Source organism: Hyperoodon ampullatus (assembly GCF_949752795.1).
Source record: "Hyperoodon ampullatus genome assembly, chromosome: 13".
Taxonomy (NCBI): domain Eukaryota; kingdom Metazoa; phylum Chordata; class Mammalia; order Artiodactyla; family Ziphiidae; genus Hyperoodon; species Hyperoodon ampullatus.
Genome location: NC_136926.1, coordinates 1119883 through 1142941, shown reverse-complemented (window position 1 = coordinate 1142941; position 23059 = coordinate 1119883). Strand labels below are relative to the sequence as shown.

The 23059-nt window shown below is 46.9% G+C and overlaps 1 protein-coding gene across 1 annotated transcript in view; it reads right to left on the bottom strand.

Annotated features, from left to right (window-relative positions):
- Positions 1 to 23059, bottom strand: part of POLE (DNA polymerase epsilon, catalytic subunit) — a gene marked incomplete at both ends in the record, with an annotated part of 52815 nt that overhangs the window by 17533 nt on the left and 12223 nt on the right. Inside the window, 15 exons of the mRNA XM_079717648.1 lie at positions 12 to 224; positions 5670 to 5792; positions 5906 to 5986; positions 6421 to 6523; positions 8034 to 8248; positions 8892 to 9087; positions 9471 to 9628; positions 11863 to 12007; positions 12252 to 12344; positions 13373 to 13521; positions 17474 to 17619; positions 18034 to 18180; positions 18267 to 18369; positions 18444 to 18572; positions 22815 to 22922. Of these exons, the coding sequence (XP_079573774.1) occupies positions 12 to 224; positions 5670 to 5792; positions 5906 to 5986; positions 6421 to 6523; positions 8034 to 8248; positions 8892 to 9087; positions 9471 to 9628; positions 11863 to 12007; positions 12252 to 12344; positions 13373 to 13521; positions 17474 to 17619; positions 18034 to 18180; positions 18267 to 18369; positions 18444 to 18572; positions 22815 to 22922 (2109 nt within the window). The remainder of the gene's footprint in view (positions 1 to 11; positions 225 to 5669; positions 5793 to 5905; positions 5987 to 6420; positions 6524 to 8033; positions 8249 to 8891; positions 9088 to 9470; positions 9629 to 11862; positions 12008 to 12251; positions 12345 to 13372; positions 13522 to 17473; positions 17620 to 18033; positions 18181 to 18266; positions 18370 to 18443; positions 18573 to 22814; positions 22923 to 23059) is intronic.

Here is a 23059-nt window from a genome sequence, read left to right as displayed (position 1 = left end):
AGGATTCTTGCCTGGGTGGTTCCAAGCCCCGGAGGCTGCCCCAAGATCTCCTGCCAGGGCACAGTCAGCTCCAGGTCCTGCGACTCCTCCTGGCTCTCCCAGCGGCTACGCCTCCTCTTGGTAGCAACGGGCACTGCCGAGTGCAGCGGCTTCACAAGGCCGAAGTCCTCCATGTCGGGGGCGCCAAGGCTCTGGGAACCTTCTGAAGCTTCTGCCACGCCCACCTGCAAAGATCCAAAGGAGCCTTAGAACAGCTCTCTCTAGAAATCCACCGTAAGTGCACCTCTGAATAAGGTAAAATACTTGTATGCAAACATATTCATTTACAGACTAATCTATTTTTAAACTTTTAAGAGTGAAAAGGTCAGACAGAAAATGTCACTCAGGCACCACCATTATGAAGTGAATGTTTACATTTTTCTGTGCTTGCTCCAGAACTCTCTCCTCTTCATGAGAAATAAAATCCTGCAAAGAGTAGGTAAAGGCCCCTGTTTCTCCCTCCCAGCCCCCAAGCACAGTGCCTACCACTCCCCACACATTTTGAACTTTTACTCCGTCCCCATAAACCCATATACCGTTACTTTAAGCTGCAGTTTTACATGAACAGAGACACATGGTACACATCCTACTGCAACTTGTTTCACTCAATAACGTATTTTTGAAATTGATCCCTATTGATGCATGGGGACATTGTCCATTCATTCTAACTGTAGGATATTCCATTATGCAAATAAATCAGCTTACCTATCCACGACATTCTAAAACGAAGAATGGTTAATTTCTACTCTTTCAGAACTAGAAGCTGGGTTCGTCAACAACCATCCTTCCACATGCTGCCTGAAGACCTTGTGTTCACACTCCCACCAGAAATACAGATAAGCTCCTATCTCCCCACGTGTGCTAATAGTTGGTGTCACCATACTCATTTTTTGGTGTGACGTGGTATCTAAATATTTCATTTTTCATTTACCTAACTGACAGTGGGGTTGACCCTGGGGCAGTCAGTCTTCTAAAATAGCCCTGATGACCCCACCTCCAGCTGTTCATGCCCCTGTATGACTCCCTCCTGAGTGTGGGCTGGACCCAGTGACCTGCCTCGAATGAACAGATTACAACGAAAGTGACAGGATGTCATTCTGAGATTAGATTATAAAATACAGTGACCTCTGAACTGCTGGCACTCTCTCTGGCTCTTAGCCAGTGCTTGCTCTGAAGTCAGCTGCCAGGCTGTGAGCTGCCCTCTGGAGAGGTCCATGGAGCAATGAAATGAGGACGGCTCCACTAGTGAATCCTGCCACCAGCTACCAGAGTGAAGCACCTCCTTCCCCAGTTGCTGGGGAAGCCTTCAGATGAGACCACAGTCCCGATAACATGTGACTGTAGTCTGTGGGAGACCCTGAGCCAGGGGACCTTGATAAGCTGTCCCCAGATTCCAGAACCACAGGCCACAGAAAGTGCAAGATAATAACACACCTGTGGGACTTGCCTGGTGGTGCAGTGGTTAAGAATCCACCTGCCAATGCAGAGGACAAGGGTTCGATTCCTGGTCCAGGAAGATCACACATGCTGCAGGGCAACTAAGCCCGTGCGCCACAACTACTGAGCCTGAGCTCTAAAGCCCGCGAGCCACAACCACTGAGCCCGCGCGCTGCAACCACTACTAAAACCCACGCATTCTGGGGCCTGCATGCCGCAACAAGAGAAGCCACCGCAATGAGAAGCCTGCACACTGCAACGAAGAGTAGCCCTCGCTAGACACAACTAGAAAAAACTCGTACGCAGCAACGAAGACCCGGCGCAGCCAAAAAAAACCCAGAAAACAAAAACACCTGTGTTACTTTAGCTGCTAGGTTCTCGGATTACTTGCTACATAGCAACAGAAAAATATACACATGCTTATGGACCATTCCTAACTTTCGTACATTCCGAATATCTTCTTCGAATTATGACTTGTCTCTTTATGGTGACTTCTGTGCTATAAAAACTGTGTGTGTTTTTTACTTTTTATTATAAAAATTACAAAAGTAATGAATACCCATGCTCTTATAACTCAGATTCAGTAAATACCAACGTTCTGCCATTCTTGTTTCAGACTACAGAAAATTTAATTTTAATTAATTGAATTTATCTGTCTTTCCCTTTGTGATCGTTTTTTATGCATGCCTTAAGAAGCTCTTTCTACCTCAGCATCATAAAGATAGCCTCCTGTGTTTTTTTTCTAAACAGTTGTTTTCTTTTTCAATTTAGATCTGTATTTGGAATTTGTTTTCATACTCAGTGTGAGATAGCTACTTACTTCTTGAAATATGAAAAAACATTTCCCCCAGTATCATTTATTGAATAAGCACTCCATTCTCCTTAATAATGTATAACACTACCTCTGTGATAGACCAAGCTCCCATACTTATTTGGATCTGTTTCTAGGGTACCTATTAGTGCTACTGCTGTATGGTCTTGCCTTAATAAGACTTTCTTGTGTGTCTTGTTACATACTAAGACAAGCTTCCTCTTGTTAATCTTCAAAATTGTTTTTGTTTTTCTTATACTTGTTCTTCATATGAATTTTAGGATTAGACTTTCAAGTTACATCAAAAAACTTCTTGCAGGACTTCCCTGGTGGTCCAGTGGTTAAGAATCCACCTTCCACTGCAGGGGGCGCAGGTTCAATACCTGGTTGGGGAATTAAGATCCTGCATGCCGGCCTTCCCTGGTGGCGCAGTGGTTAAGGATCCGCCTGCCAATGCAGGGGACACGGGTTTGAGCCCTGGTGTGGGAAGATTCCACATGCCATGGAGCAACTAAGCCCATGTGCCACAACTACTGAGCCTGCGCTCTAGAGCCCGAGAGCCACAACTACTGAGCCCACACGCCACAACTACTGGAGACCGCAGGCCTAGAGCCCATGTTCTGCAACAAGAAAAGCCACTGCAATGAGAAGCCCACACACCGCAATGAAGAGTAGCCCCTGCTCACTGCAACTAAAGAAAGCCTGCACACAGCAACAAAGACCCAACGCAGCCAAAAATAAACAACAAAAAAAATCCTAATTGTTTCTAGTATAAGATAAAGCTACAGATTTTTATATATCAGCTTTGTATCTAATGATCTTGCTGAAATGTCTTATTAGTTAAAACAATTCTGGGTTTCCTTACATTTTCTGTGTTAACAATTATATCACCTGCAAATGATGAGTTTTATGCTTTTCTATCCTTAAAATTTAACTTCTTTTCCTTGTTGAATTATGCTGGCCAGGACTTCCAAACAATTTTGAATAGAAGTGATGGTAATAGGCATCCATTTCCTGTTCCTCAACTTTAATGATTCTAAAGTGCCATTAAATATGATGTGTGCTATTGAGTTTCGACAGAGACTTTATCAGAGAAACATCTCATCTTTTATGATTTTGCCTGCTCAAAGTTTTATCACGAACAGACACTAAAGTTTATCAAATGCTCTTTCTTGCCTCTATTGGAAATGATCCCATAAGTCTTCTCTTTTGATGATGATGATGAACAGATTTTTCCTAAAATTAACTGAATTAGCAGATTTCTAAAGTTAACACCTGCCATTCCTTGCATAAGTCCTACTTGTACACAATGTTACTGTTTTTATACAGAGCAAAATCTAGTTTGTTACTATTTTTGTACCTGTTGTTTGTAACTGCCAATGGCCTATAACACTCCTTCCTTTTCCTGGCCAATCAGTTTGTTACCAAGGTAACAAGTGTTAGCAAGATTACCAAATGAGCTAAGGAGCCTCTTTTTTTATTCTCTGGAATAATTTGTTTAAAAAGTTCGGTAAAATCCCTCTGAGAAACCATCTGGGTCCAGTGTTTGTTTCTTTCTAATTATGATTCTTTTTTTTTTTTTTTTTTCTTTTGCAGTACGCGGGCCTCTCACTGTTGTGGCCTCTCCCGTTGCGGAGCACAGGCTCCGGACGCGCAGATCAGCGGCCGTGGCTCACGGGCCCAGCCGCTCCGCGGCATGTGGGATCTTCCCGGACCGGGGCATGAACCCGTGTCCCCTGCATCGGCAGGCAGACTCTCAACCACTGCGCCACCAGGGAGGCCCTATGATTCATTTTTTAATGGTTAAAGTTCTATTCAGTTTTTCTATTTTTTTCTTAGGTTAATTTGAATAATTCTTCTAGGATACTATCCATTCCATCTAAGTTTTCCAATTGTTTAGGAAAGGTAAATACTTATTTATTTATCTTCAGGCTTTATTATATGTGCAATGATAATCTGTTTTCATTAAAACAAAACCTGAAATACCCATCTTGACAAAGATTTGTCTATTTCATAAGTCTTTTCAAAGATCATAGTTTTGGTTTTACTGTTTGTTCATTCATTGCTTCTCTTGCCTTTATAACTTCTTTCTTTCTACTTTCTTGGTTTACTCTACTGTTTTCGAATTTTTCAGCTACAAGCTTACTTAATTTTCTACTGGTTTTTCTTTTCTGTTATATGCATTTAAATAGATTATGTGTTATTTGTAGTCCTCTTTAGCTGCATACTACAAATTTTGATAGTATTTCCAATCAGTAAGTATTTCTAATTTCCATTGTGACTTCTTTGATCCATGAGTTACTTATGATCAATGTATTTCTTTTTAGTTTCCAAACAATATGGTCTGTATATAAATTATTTGGAATCTGTTGCAGTGCACTTTGCAGCATACAGTCTTATTTTAGGTGTTCTTCAAAAGAATGTGTATTCTTTAATTACTGGGTGCAAGGTTCTATTTGTTAACTAAATCTAGTTAGCTATTAAATCTAGTCAGCAATTGTGTCATTCCAACCGTACACATTTTTACTAGTTTTTGGTCTGCTAGATCTATCAATTGAGAGAGATGTGTCAAAATCCCAAACTGATTAGATGTCAATTTCTTCTACTTAGGTAATTTTTACATTATTTAATTTGAAACTAAACTATTAGAATTGTTACATATTTCTAGTGAACTGTGACTTTCAGTATTAACCATCCTTATCCCTACTAATACTTTTTGGCCTAAATATTTTTTTTGTCTGGCATTAATATAGCTACATCAGCTTTGTTTTGGTTAATATTTACCTGATACGTGTTTTTTCACCCTTTTAATCATTTTGAGCCCTTTTAAGTATAGCTCTTATAAATAAGATAAAGTTAGACTGTAAAAATTCAATCTGAGAATCTGCTTTTTAGCAGGTGAGTTTGTATACTGCTCTGGTTTAAAGCTCACTTTTCATTTTCAGCACCTCAGAATTTTCTTCTTGCTCTTCTGATTTTAGCTATGCTTTTCAGTATACTGTCTTCAGCATTTTTTGGAGTTTCTAACAGATTTTTTTTTTTTTTTTTTTACAGTTTAGACAACTGAAGTCTCAAGGTATAGTGATGCATTCCAAGTCACTGAGTCTAATTAGTACACCCTCCATTTACACATAGTTCTTCACCCTAAACTGATGATTCACAACGTTTCTTATCGCAAAAGAAGAACATTGGGAGGAATTAAAGGATAAAGTATCAATGTGTACGTTTTCAGAAAGAAAAAGAACATTGTAAATGCTTGAATGGAAGGAAGCATCCAAAATTATGGACAGCAGTGTGGAGACTTTGGTGCCCTGTGTGTCCATGGGACACTGCCCAGCACCAACTGTCACAGCCTCTGTTGCCCTGGGCCAGGCCCCATTACCTGTCTCCTGCCCTCAAGGACGAAGAGCTCACTGATCTTCTTCTGCTTGTAGACATCATTCTTCTCCAGCAGTTTTTTGTGCAGCCAGTCAGGGTGCTTGACACGTGGTACTGGGTTCTTCACCTACATAAAGGTGATATCAATCATTTGTCTGATGCTGTTAGTCTGGGCCAGGCCCAGGTTTCTATAGCTTTTAGGTCACACTGTGCCCTGTTTCCACCAGTTCTCAACCTCACCTGCTGCAGAGCCGCAGGGATTGTGATGATCTTCTGTATGGCACTTCCCAGTCGCTCGATGTAGTAGTCCCAGTCCAGAATCTGAGCATGCAGGAAGCCAGCAACAACCGGGGTGTATGAGAGAAAAGCAGCAGCAGCAGCATGCTTCGCGTGTCTTACTTAACCCTCTTAGAAATTCTAAGATAAAAGGTCCCATTTCGCAGAGAAGGAAACTGAAGTGGAGAGTGTAAATGACTCTCCCAGGATCAGAGCTAGTAGGGGGCCAAGCCAGCACTAGAACCCTGTGCCAGACACCAAGCCTTAGTCCATCCAAGAGAACAGTTAAAAGGGCCTCCCCAACATTTAGCTTCTCCAGTTTTGCCCTAAAATGTAACTATTTCCTCATTCATTACATAACAGAAAGGAGGAAATCAAGAGTGAAGTCTCCGAACAAAAAGGAGACCTGAGTCAGGGATACTCTGCCCTGTCTAGTTTTCCTCCTAAACTTCTGAGAGTAGGAAAAAACCAGCACTCACTGTCCGAATATCAAAGTCTTGAAGGGAAGAACTCTTAAGCCATTTCCGGAGAAAGTGCTTCCTCACCGTGGGTTCTGCCTGGAAAATGGCGAGTGGAATGGCCCTGGGCAAGAAGAGACACAAAACTCACCAATGTGAAAATCTCCCTAAACCCGGTCATAGCACTTACCAAGTACACACATATTCTACGTGGAAATAAGTTATTGTGACCTACTTTGTAACCTGTGTTCTTATTTATTGTAGTTATTTGTATAAACTATACCTATATCTGATGTTTATCATACTTAATAACTAAACAATACTTCATCATATTAAAATACCACGGTTTAATGTACAGTCCCCTACCATTGGCCATCTGGTCTGTGTCTGGCCACTGTTAACAGAGCTATTATACAAGTGTCCTTACGTAAGTTATATATTCATGTGCATATATGTAATTAAACACTTAAAAAATTATTATTCATTGGGTAAAATATTAGAGAGCCCACCTGCTCACCTGAAAATGAAGCCAGTTTTCACATGATTAGCAAAGCAATAGGGCAACTGTCACTACCCCTCTTTCTTTCATTGGAGGAAGTATTTGTTATTGTGAAATATCATGAAGAACCTTAGAAAGAACACAACAGACACCTGTGCACCCACCACCTAGTCCTATCAAACTGGCCCTGCCATTTTTATTTCATGGATGAAAAAATAAAGATGACAATGAAGTCCCCAGTGTAGCTCTCCTGACCCTCCTCGTACAGAAGTAAACACAGTATTTTTCTTGGTGTTTATCAATCCCATGCCTGCTTTATAGAACTATTTTGTGTACCCATAAAAAAATAAGAGTACTTTCTATGTGTGTAAACTTAAACAGGTGGAAGTACACTGTATGTGTCACCCTGCAGTCTGCTTTTCTTGCTCTATCAGTGATGTAACACGTAGCTGTGATTCAATCATCCCAACTCAAAAAGTGCAGCGTCAGTCTCCTCGGGGGTGTGAGTGATCTGGAGTCCTGTCCTAAACCTGAAATGGACCTTGTGATGGGGCCCATCGTAGCAGACCCTCCAAGACATCCCCACTCCCCTATACCTGACTGAGAGGGTGCTCTCAGTCTGGTCTCCCAAGAACCCAGATTCTCCGGGCTCCAGGTGGACGGGCTCACCACGCCCTCTCAGGGGTCCCACCAGGGCCCCAGAAAGCCTTCCTGTCATCTGATCTGCAGGGGGTCCGAGGCCCAGTTCCTCCCTCTTCTAAATCCTGACTATCCCTGAGCTGTTTTTTAAAAATATTTATTTATTTTTGGCTGCATCAGGTCTTAGTTGCGGCACAGGGGATCTTTTCTTGCGGCACAGAGGCTCTATAGCACACGGGCTCAGTAGCTGCGGCATGCGGGCTTAGTTGCCCCACGGCATGTGGGACCTTAGTTCCTCGACCGGGGATCGAACCCGCGTCCCCTGCACTGGAAGGCAGATTCTTAACCACTGCACCACCAGGGAGATCTCTCCCTGTACTGTTTAAGGAAGCTCATCTCTCTATGGAAGGACAGAGGTTCCACAACAGATACAGGTTTTCAATGTGAGCATACGAGACCCTTAAGGAATTCCTTCCTTAATACTGGAAACCCTTACCTCTCTGTGACTGGAGACCCCTCAGGCTTCCGGGAGATGATGTAGCGGCAGCTCAGCCCTGCATCCTTCACCATCTGATCTCCCAGGAACTCAGCCAGGCGCCTGGCCGTGCTGATGGACGTAGACTTCTGCTCCCCATAATCTTCCAGCTTCCGAGACATGGAACGGTTCTCAGAGATCAGCTCGAACAGCTCAGAATCAGGCATGTTAGCTGCCTGGAGAAAGAGGCAATGGGCAAAATGTCACACAGAAAGAAGGGAGCACCACCGTAAGGCTACCCGAGACTTTCCTCCAGGTGAAAGTCTGCGTTTCTCTAGCCTGATGAGCTGAAGGCAGCAGTGTAATAGGGCTGTCTCACACCAGCATACAGCAACACTTACACCACACACAAAACCGTACCTTTGGTTTTATTAAACTGTGCAGAAAAATATCAAGAAAGGTTTATTGAGCTATTAGCACGAAGACTGCAGAAAAAGAGAAAAGACAGAGAATTGATTTTTCTCCTAAAAGGAAAAGAAAGATGGGGAAAGGAGGAACCAGGAGGGAGAAGAGGCACAGGCCAGCTGGACAGCAGCTGCACCAACTGAGGAGCCAGCAGCTTTCTTCAGTGATGAGGAGTCCAGGGGGCCTATCTGAGGACAAACAGCTTACAATTCGTTCATTAGCATGCTATTTGTTTCCTTCACAGAATTCTGTCACTGGATATAGAAGTTAAGGGGGGATTCTGAGAGGCCCTGGAACTAAGGAAGTCGTGGGATCCCATCAGAATTATTAGCCTTGAGTTCACCTGTCACCTTGCTCACCAGGACCCTCTCTGACTGCAGGAGCCTCAGAGCCAGGTGAGGAGGGTGGCCTTACCTTGCTATACAGCACGTCCAGCCAGTAATCAGCCACCTTGGCAACAGAGCCATACACCTCCTCTAGGGTGCTGCCCTTAAGGAAGGCCTCGAACACTGAGGACTGGAAGATCTTGATCAGCTGCAGCTCCCCACGGCGTTTGACCTCGAAGCCTTTGAGCTCCGCCAGGGAACCATCCTCGTTGAACACGGCGTACCTAGAAACACGGGCAAGCACAGCAGAGAAGGAGCGCCGGGAGGCTGGCTGCTGCTTCTCCTCGCCCTCGGCCTTCCTCCTTCTCTTTCTTACCCTCCCCTCTAGCGTCCATCAAGCAGCAAACATCTCTCCATCCTGAGGTTTATGCTTCTCCAAACTAAAAATGCCTCAAGGGCCTGCCATCTGCAGAACCAGGATATAACAGGTGGAGAACAGAGCTGGTAGCATGAGTGTCGAGAACAGCTTTCCAAATTGAATCAAAAAGGCCAAAAAACCAGAGCTGAGGTCTGTTCCCATCCTGGCTCCTGGTCAATTTCCTAGAGGAGTTGTTAAACCTAATCTATCCATTTCCTTTCCTAAGCATAAAGTCTGTGGAATTCCTACCTCTTCTTCAGTTTCTTGCCTTCTTCCTTGGAGGCTGGAAGGATCATGGCAAGGTAGGGTCCGTCAACCTCAAAAAAGATGCTGTTCTCTGAGCGGGTGACATAGGTGAGGGAGGAAGGCTCAGCCAGCTCCTGGTACTGCTCATTGGTGAAGCCCTCCTGCACAGCAAGAGTGAAGAGAGGCTCAGCCTCACCTGTAATCGTCCAAACCTGGAAACCACCAGCTGCCCTCCAAGGGGTGGACGGACCAGCCAAGCTGGGGCTCTTCCATACAACAGACACCACTTGGCAAGAGAAAGGGATCAAGTTCTGACACATGTCCAATGTGGATAAAATGAAGTGCATCCTGCTTGGTCCAGAAAGTTACACGCATGTTTCCCTTCATAGGACACGCTGGAAAAGGCAAAACTATCACACAAAGGACATGCTGGGGAGCCAGGTTTGGGTGTAAGGAGAAGGGCTGACACAGGGGCAGCACCCAGGAACCTCTGGGGTAGTGGGCTATTCTGTGTTGCTCTGTGGTGGGGGACACACACCTCTATGTGTGAATCAAAACCCACAGAACCGCACCCTGTAAAAAGTGAATTTTACTGTAAGCAAATTAAAAAGCATTCAACCAGGATCTAGGGTGACCCCAAGAGAGCCTGCAGGCTGGGACAAACGAGCTTAACTCCATTATCGCTGCATGACAGAACCCTGCCAGAGGGCTGGCTTAAGAAACTTTGGCAAACCTTGTGTTGCCTGGGTGGTGTAAGACTAAAGACAAAACACTCGACTGCAGCTGGTGAGCTTCTGCTCACAGACACATGGCTCTGAACCTACTTTACACAAATACTGGGGTTGAACAAATAAATAAATACATTAGGAAAACTAGAAACAGGAGACAGAAGTTACTAATAAGGAAAAGAGAATAGACTGGAGCTGGATATATCAATAGACTCATGTTATATATTTTTAAATACATATGCAGATAAAGAGAGAAATAAACATACATTCATGTGTGCAGGGTTATTATACACACACACATTTCCTAGCCAATCTGCTGTGAGCAGCAGTGACACCTCAGCACCCCATCTCGGTTTCCAACACCACTCTCCAATAAAAGGAAGCCAGGCTCCTTGGGGAAATGGCTGATTCCAGGGTGGGACAGGAGAAATACAAGTTGAGGCTGGAGTGTCTTGTAGTCCCAGGAAGTAAGAAAGTACTGCAAAAAAACCCAAACCCAAACCCCAGAACGGGGCATGTCTCAAGGACACAGGGGTGAATACAGAGGAGCCCCCAGCGGCCAAAGGGGAACAAGCTGAGTAACAAAAAATGCCAGGACAGAACTGGGTTGTGGCCCAACAGAACAAACATGCACAAACCCACACTGACCTAACAAATGACTCAATGAAGAGACAAGCAAGGGAATAAGTGGGAGAGAAGGGTGACAGCTCTTCCTTACAGAAGGTTCCGATGAATAATTTTCAAGGAATGAGGGAACTAGAGTCGCCTTGGGCAGAGTGATGCCTGCTGTAACGAGACCACTGCTAGCGCTAAAACCAGGGGGCGCAGGTTCCAAGCGAAACGGCACGTCTGCAGAACCTCAAAAGTATCTCCTCCACTGTCTTTACTAATTACAGGGGTGGCTTTGCTATGTGGCCAGACTCTGCCACTCCTCCTGGGAGTGTGGACTCACTGACTCACTCCAATGACGCGACACTGGGAAGCCAGCAGGCAGCAGGAGTGCAGGTCCCGACACCATGCCCTGACAGAATGCCAACACAGGGCATGTACCTCCGGGGTGTTCCCCCCAAAACCCCAAATAACCTCAGTCTAATAACAAACAACAACAGACAAATTCAAAGTAAGGGTCAGTTAGCAAAGCACCTGACCAGTATCGAAGTGGCCTGGTCATAACAGACCGGAGAGACCAAGGGGCTGCCAGGTTGGAGGGAACTAAGGACACAGGACGCCCAAACGCAGTGCACAGTCCTGCAAAAAGTGGGGAATCCAAATACAGCTGTAGTTGAGTTATGGTGTGGTGCCAAGGTGACTTCTTAATTCTGACAATTACACTGCGGTTTATAAAAGATCTTACTTAACATTAAGGGAAGCAGGCTGAAGAATATACAGGAATTCTCTGTTCTATTTTTACAATTTTTCTGTTAAGTCTGGGCATTACGCTGAAGGCGAATGTAAACTCAGGTAACTTTTGAGCATAGCATTTTCTGGACAGATGCTCAGGCTAGAGAAAAACATTCTGAAGGTTGGAGACGGGGTGGCCTGAAGTCATGAAGGGGAGCATGTCAGGGTGACAGCCAGCCCAACCCCCTTTCCCAAATCCCCGTCAGAGCGGTGGCACGAGGAAGCCAAGCCCAGACGGTAGCCCCTCACTGGAGACGCAGGCTCACCTTGACCATGATGTTTAACATAGCCCCAGGGTAGGAGATGGTCACCTTGGGCTTTTTCACACTGGTCGTCTTGATGACAAAGTTCTCCGGGAAGCTGTTGGGCAGGACACACCATATCCCATCTGTGTCCAGCTCTAAGGGCCTCCTTCAGGGAAACAGAGAAATGAGACCACATGGATGGTGGACATCGATGCCTACAGAGCAAGAACCCCATGTCAAGTCCTGACAGTGGACAAGGCTCCCCCTGGTCGTGAACCCACAGAACGAAACACCTGCCCATCTCCAGCTCTACCTTCAGCAACTTGTCCCTTCTCTCCCCCAGCTATCCGGCCTCCCCTACCAGGCCGCGCCCCACGCAGCCTCAGCAGCTGACCAAGCGCAGCACTCACCCGATCTGCTCAATCAGCTCCCGGGCCTGGGTGATGATGTTGGCCCCCGTGAAGCAGACGATGCCAGCCATCTCCATGGAGTACCAGCGGGCCCTGGGAGGGACAGTCACAGCAGGGGGGTGGGAGGGGCTCCCTCTAGAGGGTCGTTAGAGTTGGGGCTGGGAGGAGGGGACATCTGAAGCAGGGAAGAACTAAGGTGGAATTTAGCTCTGTGCTGAGGACACTCCTCTGTTCCTACTTCAAGGTGCAGGGCTCCGCTCAGGAAAGTTCTGGAAGGATGCAGCATGCTGCCACTGCAACAGCTCACAACCTCAGCTCAGCAGGACTCTCAATACCCGCCAGACGGCCGTGTGTCCCCGAGTCCCCTCCCACTCCCCCCGGCACCGTCTCATGCCTTCTCCATTCTCCCAAAGCCCACTCTCATCCCCCGACTTCTCAGGGAAAACACCAGCCTACCTGGCTCAGTGTTCACACCAGGTCTCAGAGGTGTGAAGCAACCTGAGGCCAGGCCCTCCTGCCCCAGGGAACTCTGCTCTGGTTCTAGCCCTGCTCTCAGCCCCTCCCTCTCTGCCATTAAAAAGCAGCAACAGATAATCAAGGCCTCTCCCCCTCAGACCAGTCCCTGGCCCCATCACCACCTTTCCCCTTTTCCAGGCCGCCATGCCGAGCCTCCCAGTCTCCAACCACAGGGGCTAGGCCTCACCTTCGATCACCTGCTCTCCCGAGGCCCCCACCCACCTGGTTTTCGGTCCAACGGACACAGGCCCCACCTTGCCTCATCTCCCTTTGGCCCCCGACCCCGGGCACAGTCTCCATGGGGCTTTAGGACACCCGCTCCTGGCTTTCTCGACTTCTCAGAAGGCTTTATTTACACCCCTCACTAGTCGTATGCCAGAAACTACCATACCGCTGTCTGAAGCCCAGGATGCTCAGAAGAACATGTCCAGCCGTACTGACCCCCCTGATGCCCAGGACCCTCTGAGTCAGCGTGACCTCCACTCCTACCCAACCTGCTCTCCCACATTCCTTGCACTGGGGCCCTGCCCCGCCCCACGCATCTCAGCTCCTCCCTTCGTCCGCGAGCCCCACCGGCCCCACCAGGCACCCGGGCAGGAGCCTACCCCTTGCGCATGACGTAGCCGTAGAAGGAGTTGAGGATGCACTTGTGAGCCAGCTGCAGGGAGTCGTAAAGGACCTCCATGTTCCTGCAGCGCTTTGCTTCCGCTGCCTCTCCCACCTCCACCGCCGCAGAGAGCTTCTTTCTCCACACCTGAGACCCACACAGAGAGCTTCTTTCTCCACACCTGAGACCCGCACAGGCTGATCACCCCCCACTCTTCCAGCGCACATTCTCTATGGCCAGTGGCCCAAGGTTTACTATGTTGCAAATTTCCAGTCTATAGGAAACTTGAAAAAAAGTAGAGTGAAGACCATATGCATAGGGGCCACTGTTGATATTTTTTGCCATATTTCCTTTATTCCATTCTCGCTCTCTCTCTCTCTATTGGCACAAACAATGGAAAGACGTAGCTCTCATGACCGGAGCCCCCTAAATACTTAAGCACACAATTTCCAGGAACAAGAACATCCTCCTGCGTAACCTCAATGCTATTATTACACCCGAGAAACTTAACATGGAAACAACATCAACTTGTTCCTCATAGGGTCGGCATGCTTGGTTCTCACCAATCCGGAATCACCTTCAATCTAGAACTGCCCCATGTAAGACAGATATCCTGAAAGGAGTTCTGAACACAAAGGAATATATCAATATTACATTCTTATTTTTTGTGAGACTACGGACTAGGAGAAAATACTCTATGACAGCAACAACTCACTTGGACACCTCAGACTTGGGGCAACTTCAGCCTCCTGGAACAGAACTCAGAACCTGGCAGCTAACTGGAGAAGGGGATGAAATCCACGTCTGAAGACCAGTGACAGAGGCAGGGGTTTCGTTCCACTAGAGGCCCAGGGGCTCCCATTCCAAGTCCTGTTATTCCATTTACTCTCTTATTAATAGACTGGACAAGCTGAGTGACAGGGTCTCACTCACAAACCACTGACTGAAAGCAAAGTGCACGTCATTAGAGGCAACATCTTAGAATAACCATTTACCCCTTAGCCAATACTTATGAACACACAACTGTTTACCAGACACTAGACCAAGCGGTGGAAGATGGACACCGTAGTGCTAACCAGGACCGTGTGCTACTGTAACTGGTTGCAAAGGAAATGTTCTCGTCACCGTGGTGGTGGTTACACAGCTGTATGCATTTGTCAAAATTCATAGAACTGCCCACTTGAAAGGGTCAGATTTATCCCACGTCAATGTCACCTCAATAAAGTAGACACAGCCACTAGGGAGGGTGACAGCCATGGACGCTCGGGGGCGTATGAACTCACTTCCTGCCTGAGCAGCACTTCTTTCCGTTTGCTAGGCTACATGCTGCCACAGTGGCCAAACACCAGACATTCTCCTTCCATCTCAGAACATTTCACCTTTACTCCCCCAGCTGATAACTTTTCAGTACCTAGAAGAGTGTCGGGCACATAACAGGCACTCAGTAAACGTGCTGAGTGAATGAAAGGCTTTCCAGGATTTGTATCACATGAGAAGACGTCAGGCTGTTAGTGCTGAGGGGGTGGGGAGGGGGCACGCAGGACCCCAGGAACGCCCGGTGCCAGCCGGGGTCAGGGTGGGAGGCTCAACACGGTGACACCTGGTCCTCGTGTCCACACAGGCTGTACCTCCCGGGATGCTGAGCCTCAAAGAGGCCGACGGACAGCTCAGCTCCCCCAGCTCAGCCCCAGCAGCTATGAGGCTGGCGTGTGGCAGCTTAGCTCCCCCTGCTCCATCGAAATGAAGCGAGTCTCAGCTAACAGGAAGTGTGGGGGGCCAGCGACACCACACTGCCAGCTTCCGTGAGGCGAATGGCCGTCCTGAGGTACCCTAGGACAAGAAGCCAGGCCCATCTGTGTCTTATTAACTAGGGAAACAAGAGCTACTCAGGAGGTCCCTAGTACAAGCAACTGATAAAGAAATGCAAAGAAGGCCATAAATATTTCAGCAAATTCCCCGTCCAATGTGAGAAGAAATTTTTTTAAAGGTTTGGTATTTAAAGAACAAAAAAAATTAAGATATTTATTGAGTGCCTACTATGTGCCAGGTAAGATGTTAGACTCTAAAGAACACGACAGTCACTACACTTCCGGCACTCTGATGAGGCAGACAGATAAACATGGAACTCAAGAGTTTAATTAAAATAAAGTGAGAAGGAATGGTGGTTCTTCAAAAGATTAAAAACACAATTACCGGGACTTCCCTGGTGGTCCAGTGGTTAAGACTCCGCACTCCCAACGCAGGGGGCCCAGGTTCGATCCCTGGTCAGGGAACTAGATTCTACATGCATGCCGCAACTAAGGAGCCAGCGAGCCTCAACTAAGATCCAGCACAACCAAATAAATTAATGAAAAATTTAAAAGTAGGGCTTCCCTGGTGGCACAGTGGTTGAGAATCTGCCTGCCAATACAGGGGACGTGGGTTTGAGCCCTGGTCTGGGAAGATCCCACATGCCGCGGAGCAACTAGGCCCATGAGCCACAACTACTGAGCCTGCACGTCTGGAGCCTGGGCTCCGCAACAAGAGAGGCCGCGACAGTGAGAGGCCCGCGCACCGCGATGAAGAGTGGCCCCCGCTTGCCACAACTAGAGAAAGCCCTCGCACAGAAACGAAGACCCAACACAGCCAAAAATAATAAATCAATTAATTAATTTTAAAAAAAGTTCTGAAACTCATTAAATATTAAAAAAAATTTTTAAGTAAAATAAAATGTTTCTCCTTTAAGAAAAAAAATACAATCGCCATATGATTCAGCAATTCCACTTCGGGGTATATATCCAAAAGAACTGCAAGCAGGATCTCAAAGAGATGCCTGTACACCATGGGTGAATAATTCACAGCAGAAATATTCACAATACCTAAAACATGGAAGCAACCCAACTGTCCACCAATGGATGACTGGATAAACAAGATGTGTTATGTCCATACAATGGAATATTATTCAGCCTTAAAAAGGAAATTCTGGGGCTTCCCTGGTGGCGCAGTGGTTGAGAGTCCGCCTGCCGATGCAGGGGGCGCGGGTTCGTGCCCCGGTCTGGGAGGATCCCACGTGCCGCGGAGCGGCTGGGCCCGTGAGCCATGGCCGCTGAGCCTGCGCGTCTGGAGCCTGTGCTCCGCGGCGGGGGGGGGAGCCCAGGGGGCCCACAGCGGTGAGAGGCCCGCGTACCGCGAAAAAAAAAGGAAATTCTGACATAAGCTGCAACATGAATGAACCTCAACGATATTAGGCTAAGAGAAATAACCTAGTCACAGAAGGACAAATCCTGTGGGACTCCACTTATATGAGGTCCCTAGAGTGACCAAAGTCCACAGAAGGTACAGAACGGAGGGTTACTGTTAAGGTAGAAAAGAGTTTCATTTTTGCAAGATGAAGAGTTCTGGAAAGGGATGGTGGTGATACCTGCACAACAATGTGAATTTGCTTAATGCCTCTAAACTGTACACTTAAAAATGTTAGATTTCATGTTGTGTATATTTTATCATAATAAAAAACCAAAAAAGTTAAAAATGATAATAATAAAGCACAATGATGACAGTCTATCAAGGCAGGGTGGGATGTGAAGACTCACTGAGTCTAGCAGTGAAGGAAGGTCTCTCAGAAAAAAATGATTTGCTTAAATAGAACACAATTACTTGTTGATATTACAACTGAGGTATTGCTATGTATTTCTATGTATTTCCCTTAATCCTACTGGATCAAACATGTCAGTAAAAACACTCCCCTCACTTCTCCTGGTCAGAGGTTGGCAAAGTAAAGGGCCACATGGTGTGTACTGTACACATGCAGGCCTCAGTTTCTGCTGCTCCCTCCCTGCTGCGGGCAAATGCAGCTCAGTTCCAATAAAACTTTATTTATAAAAATGGCTGGCCCAGCCAGTTTGCTGACCCCCTGCTCTAGATAATTACTTTAAAAGCAATCATTCAGAATAGTTGCGAGGCCCCAGGCCCTTAATTCTTCAAAGTTAAGAACAACCACATATTTATTGTCTGAATGCAGGTACCAGCCCAGAGTGGGGAGTAACACATCCAGACAGCGCCAAGCAAGGATTTTCACCTCAGAAACTAGACTCTGTTCCGACCTCACAAAGGTCAGGCTCACCTTGTGGAGACCTTTGAACTCGTAGCGCCTGTCCCGAAAGGCACGCACTGTGTCCACATAGAAGGAGTTCTCCCGCTGGCAGATGGTGGTGAGACGTTCTTCCACCTTGGTCACGTGGATTTTCTTGTATGCCTTCCGGCAGTAATCTGAGGCACAGTTGAGAGTGGGGGGCATGTGAGACTCCACACAGCAGACAGGCCTCCTGGACACAGCCAAGAAAGCTAGGCAATGGATGCCAACAAACGTGGCTTTTTAGGTTAATGCAAAGGAGCAGAAAACTCAGAAAGACATGTGCGAGTGAAGCATATCAAAGAAACGGCAGCCCCGTATGAACCGACCAAACACACGAAGACCACAGGAAGGAGAGTTTGGTAGCTGAACATGCACTGAAGGATAAATGACAAAAAGAAGCCTATAGGAAGAACTAGTTCACAGTGGTCTCATCTAGTTCAACAACTGGTTCGACTGACCTCCAGGTGTGACACACCAACACAGCCCAACGAAGACTCAAGTCAGAGAAAACGCAGCCTGTGGAGATGTGCGCCGTCCCAACCGCTCACCTGCCAGCCTCCGCTTCTCGTATTTAGCCTGCTCCTCGCGGGACAGCTCGTGAAAGGCCCGGGCTGGGCCCTCTGGGGTCAAGGGAGGGAACTTCTCTGACTCCAGCTGGTGCTGGATTCGATGATACTCGCTGCGACTGGCTGGCACTGGGAGGGGTGATGGGAAGAGAGTCTGTGATAGAGACCCAGCCACTGCTTCCTGCTGAGCAGCACCACCCAGGGCGGACACTCACTGAACTCGCCCCTCCACTGCCAGGCCATCTTCCTCTGGCAGTTTGCTCCAGGCTTGTTGAAGTCACAGGCAGCACAGGTGGCCTCATCCACCATGGCAGAGGGCTGTGAGGGGATAGGAGGGGAGCAATTAGGGTTTGGGCAGAAGAGCTTGATTCTGATGTGAGAATCTCTCTCACCTGCAGGCGGTTCGTCAAGATGATGTTGGGGTACATGGCCCCCACGTCCAGGTGGTAGATAAGGGGACACTCAATTCGGTTAGGAACATCTTTCAGGGAGGTGAGCTTGGTCTTAATCTGATCACACACCTACAGAGAAAGGGGAAAGAAGTGGAGGCTGGCGACCAAGACGAAAACTGGAGACTGTACAGTGACAGAGAAAGCACCATGGATTGCAGACGGACGAGAGATGACAGGCACCAACACCAGGCCCTGGAGGTGCAGGGGACTTGCAAGAAAAGACAGGACAGCATCACGGGAAGCAGCTGCTTCCACCCCAAAGAACTCTGGGGGTCGGGAGAAAAGTGCAGAGTCTGTGGCCTCACATGGCACGGCCCATCTGCTAGCAAGTAGGGGACCCAGCTAGATTATCAAGAGCCACGCTTCCTGGGTGCCCCGAGTGCCCCCATGGTGCAGGTGTGTGACACAACATCAACAGCCCAGCAATCCCTCATCTGATGGATGAGAAGTTTCAAGAGGTTAGTATGGGCTCAAGAACGGGCCCCCTTAGACCAAACACCTGCTCTGAACTGCGATGCTAGACTGTTTCCAGCCTTACTTTATAAACCAATGAATCAGATTGTTTCCAGCCAAAGCTGTCAGCTTAAAAACCCTCCTAATGCCAACCACCTAGAAATCCTAGATGAAATGTGAAAACTATCCCTGTAAATGCAGTTCTGAGCTTCTAAGTCATCCCCAGAGAACAAAAGTGACGAGCAGACTCAAAACCAGAGCAGTGAGTTGACTCAATGGGTGCCTGGCAGGGCCGGGGCCTGTGTTGGGGTCCCCAAGACCATCCCCAGGTTTGGTGACTCACAGGGAAAAGACACAGAGCTCAATCAGCAGGAAAAAGGCGCTTGAGGAAGAGCCCAGGCTCAAGCTTGGATGAGCTGAATTCTTCCAGCATCAAGCCGTGACAACACATGAGAAGCGCTGTCTCCCAGGGAAGCTCGTGGAGACCCAGTGCCCAGGGTTCTTACTGGGGGCCGTTCACGTAGGCAGCTCTGCCTGCATGGACCAAACCCGGACTCCCAGAAGGAAAGCAGGTGCTCAGCACAGACCACCTTGTTTGCGCAAGCAACCTGAGCGTCCGTGAGGCCTTCCTATCAGAGGGAAGCGAGAAACCTGCTGGAACCTGAGTTCCCAGATGCCGAGGGCAGCCGTGCAGCAGGCCTTTCCTAGGTCAGCGGCCTCAGGCCTGTGCTGTGAGCTCTTTCCTTCACACTTCTCATGCCTCCTCAGGGAGGGGCAGGCCACACACAACAGGGAGACAAAACACAGAGCCCCAGATAAAGGCAGGACTCTCAAAGGCCACCTCCATGAAAGAATAAACGAGAACAAGTCTGCTCACCAAAACCATGCGCATTCTGGGCTCTGGGCAAAGAAAGTATCCTCCCTGAGCATCTGTCATCACGGGTGCTAAGAGGTCTGTGATTTGCATTAAACTCTCCACTAAGACTGAGACCCTCCAGCCAAGGAACCAGATAAGAAGGAACATCAGGCCTGTGTCACTTTTGTGGAACCAGGAAGAAACTGTAAAATTACCTGACAGTCCTCCTACTGAAGAGGAATTCACATTCCAAAATTGCAGAGCATGGGGAAAAAACACCCACCATAACTGAGAGCAGACACAGTGGGAGGAGACCCGAGAACGTCAAAGAAGTAACCTCCTGGAGTAAACATGCTAAAAGGAGGCCTATTAAAGACAATAAAGACCAAAAATCTAAAACACAGGGAGAGAAACAACAAAGACCTACTGTACAGCACAGGGAATTATATTCAATATCCTGTAATAACCTATAATTGAAAAGAATATGAAAAAAAATATATATATAGGGAATTCCCTGGTGGTCCAGTGGTTAGGACTCTGCACCTCTACAGCAGGGGCATGGGCTCTACAGCAGGGGCACGGGTTCAATCCCTGGTTGGGGAACTAAGATCCTGCAAGCCACACGACACAGGCAAAAAAAAAAAAAAAAAAAAAAAAAAAAGAATATATGCATACGTATGTACATATGTATGCATATATATATATATATATAAAACTGAATCACATTGCTGTACACCTGAAACATTATAAATCACTATACTTCAAAAAAAATTAAAATTAGAAAATAAATAAAACACAGGAAGAGAAAAAGTCCACTTTAAAGAAATAAAGCATATTTGAAAAAGAACCAACAGAGCTTCTAGAAATAAAAATATTGTCCTAAAAAACAAAAACAGTCACTGAAACTATAAAAGGCTAAACAGGCTTATGATAGCCATGTATTTGTGTTTTATTTTTATTTTTATTCACTCCCCAAATGTAACACCTAGTTAAACCAGAACATTAGGCATGTACTTATTTGATAAGTTCATTTTATCCAAAGTGTATGCAACACTAAAGTTTGAAAACTACTGTGTTTAGGAGTTATTCTAATATATTCATTAGATAATTTAATTTAGCACACTGGCATTCTTAGACAAGCTGGCTAAAAAAAACCCTTTAGATCTGGGGTCGGCAAACCTCTGTGAAGGACCAGATAATAAATACTTCAGGTTTTGTGGCCACGGTCTATCACATATTTTTTTTTACAACATTTAAAAAATATGAAAACCATTCTTAGCTTGCTGACTGTACAAAAACAGGTCTTATGGGCTATAGTCTGCCAATCTCTAGACATTCAAGTATAAACTGGAAAACATCTAAATTATGCAAAAATTAACCAGAAGAAAAACATCAATCAGAAGGGTAGCCATCTTTTATGAAATACATTTACTTTGGTAAAGTCACATTAGAAAATCACTTGAATGCAAAATTGCCCTTAGTATTAAAAAATTCCTTAAAACCCTCCAAAGGAGTCAAAGTCAAACTAGTAAGGAAAAAATGACTAAAAGGAACATCTATCAAGTAGAACAGGAAATACCAGAAACGTAATGCTTATTGTTTCTAACTGAATCTCAGGCAAATGAGCCATTTGGAGAACAATCCCCCATCCATCTCTGTGCTAAGGCAAGCTCTGAAATGCTGCTCTGGAGGGAAGATGAAGACGACCCAAATAGAGGGCGGAAGGCTGGGATGACAGGGGATGACACCTGGACAGGCCAGACGTCGCTGTGAGCCCCCAGCTGACACCTCCCACCAGCTGTCATCGTACCACTGCCCGGATGATCACTCAGGAGCAAAAAGGTGAACCTGCTGCCCTGCCCCTAAAGACCCTGGGCCACCCTACAGAGAAGTTTCAGGGACTTTGGAGACAGCTACGAAGACGTACTACCTGTCACCTAGGAAGAGCTCACATCCAGAGTCGCTAAGGTGTCTGGGGTCCCTCCAGTTAGCACACCTTCAGCCTCACTCCTAACTCATCTTATTGGTTCTTGGACGTGAAAGTAGTATCTTTTGGGAACTCCCTGGCGGTCCAGTGCTCAGGACCCAGTGCTCTCACTGCCAGGGGCCTGGGTTTGACCCCTGGTCGTCTGGGAACTAAGATCCCGCCTGCTGCGCCCACCCCCACACCAGCCCAACAAAAAAGAAAGTAGAAACTTTGTTCCTTTCAAGCTGTTCTTTAACTCCTATTTGTTATTCAGCCTAGACTCTCCTCTCAAGTTGGTTCATGGAGAGTTCCCAAAGCACATGACAGCTGCAGCTGGCAAGAGCTGCACAGTGCTTCATAGTTTGCAGAGCATGTGCACACGTTCTTGTTTGAATTTTGCCTGGTGAATCTGTTATGAGGCGTTTCTTGAAATCAATCCTAGAACTGGGAAGAACTGCAAAGTACTAAAGCCGCTGAATATGTTAAAGTGTGAGCAGGACCTGACAGAGACCCGAGATGTGCCGCATCCAAAGGAACAGGACAGCGAGGTGGGAGGTGCCCAGGGCCTCCAGCCATGGGACACACTTTGCATATGGCGTTTTCTAACCATTATGTGATGGACTTTACAGTCACTATATTCTGCCCTGTAATTTGTAGGAACTCCTACCATCATTTTTTAAAGTCTCTTGACAATAAAAAGTAAAAATCCTCCAATGGCTCCTCATTGCCTACAAAATACAGTTCAGGTGAACTGGCACGAAACCCTTCACTTGCCTTCCTCTCTCCCACATCACACCACGTTGTCCCGAAAGCCTTCGCCACCTCTGTGAAATTCTCCCACCTCACTAAATCGAGTCACTCACTGTGAGCACCACGCTCTCCTGTCCTAACTAGACCAGACCAGGCCCCGTGTCCTCTGTCTCAGCGCCCAAGCGCCACCACACAATAGGTGCACAATAAACATGCCGATGAAAGAAGCCAATGTGCAAGGCGAGGCATGTAAGCAGACTGTCCCCCTCCAGTCCCCACGCGTCACCTCTTGGAAGTTGGTGACCTGCTCCATGGGCACCTTCTCCTCTTCCTCGATGGCGTGACGCATGGTCTTCTCCACCCGCTGCAGCAGGAAGTCAAAGGCAGCAGGATTCTAACACAAACAACCAAGAGAGGACATGAGTAAGAGAGGAAAATGCCCTCGCACCAAGTAACCTGCCTCAGGTGGGACGCTACACAGAGAATGCTCCAGAAGGAGCCAAGTGCTCGCCCTACAGCACCCTAAAGGGC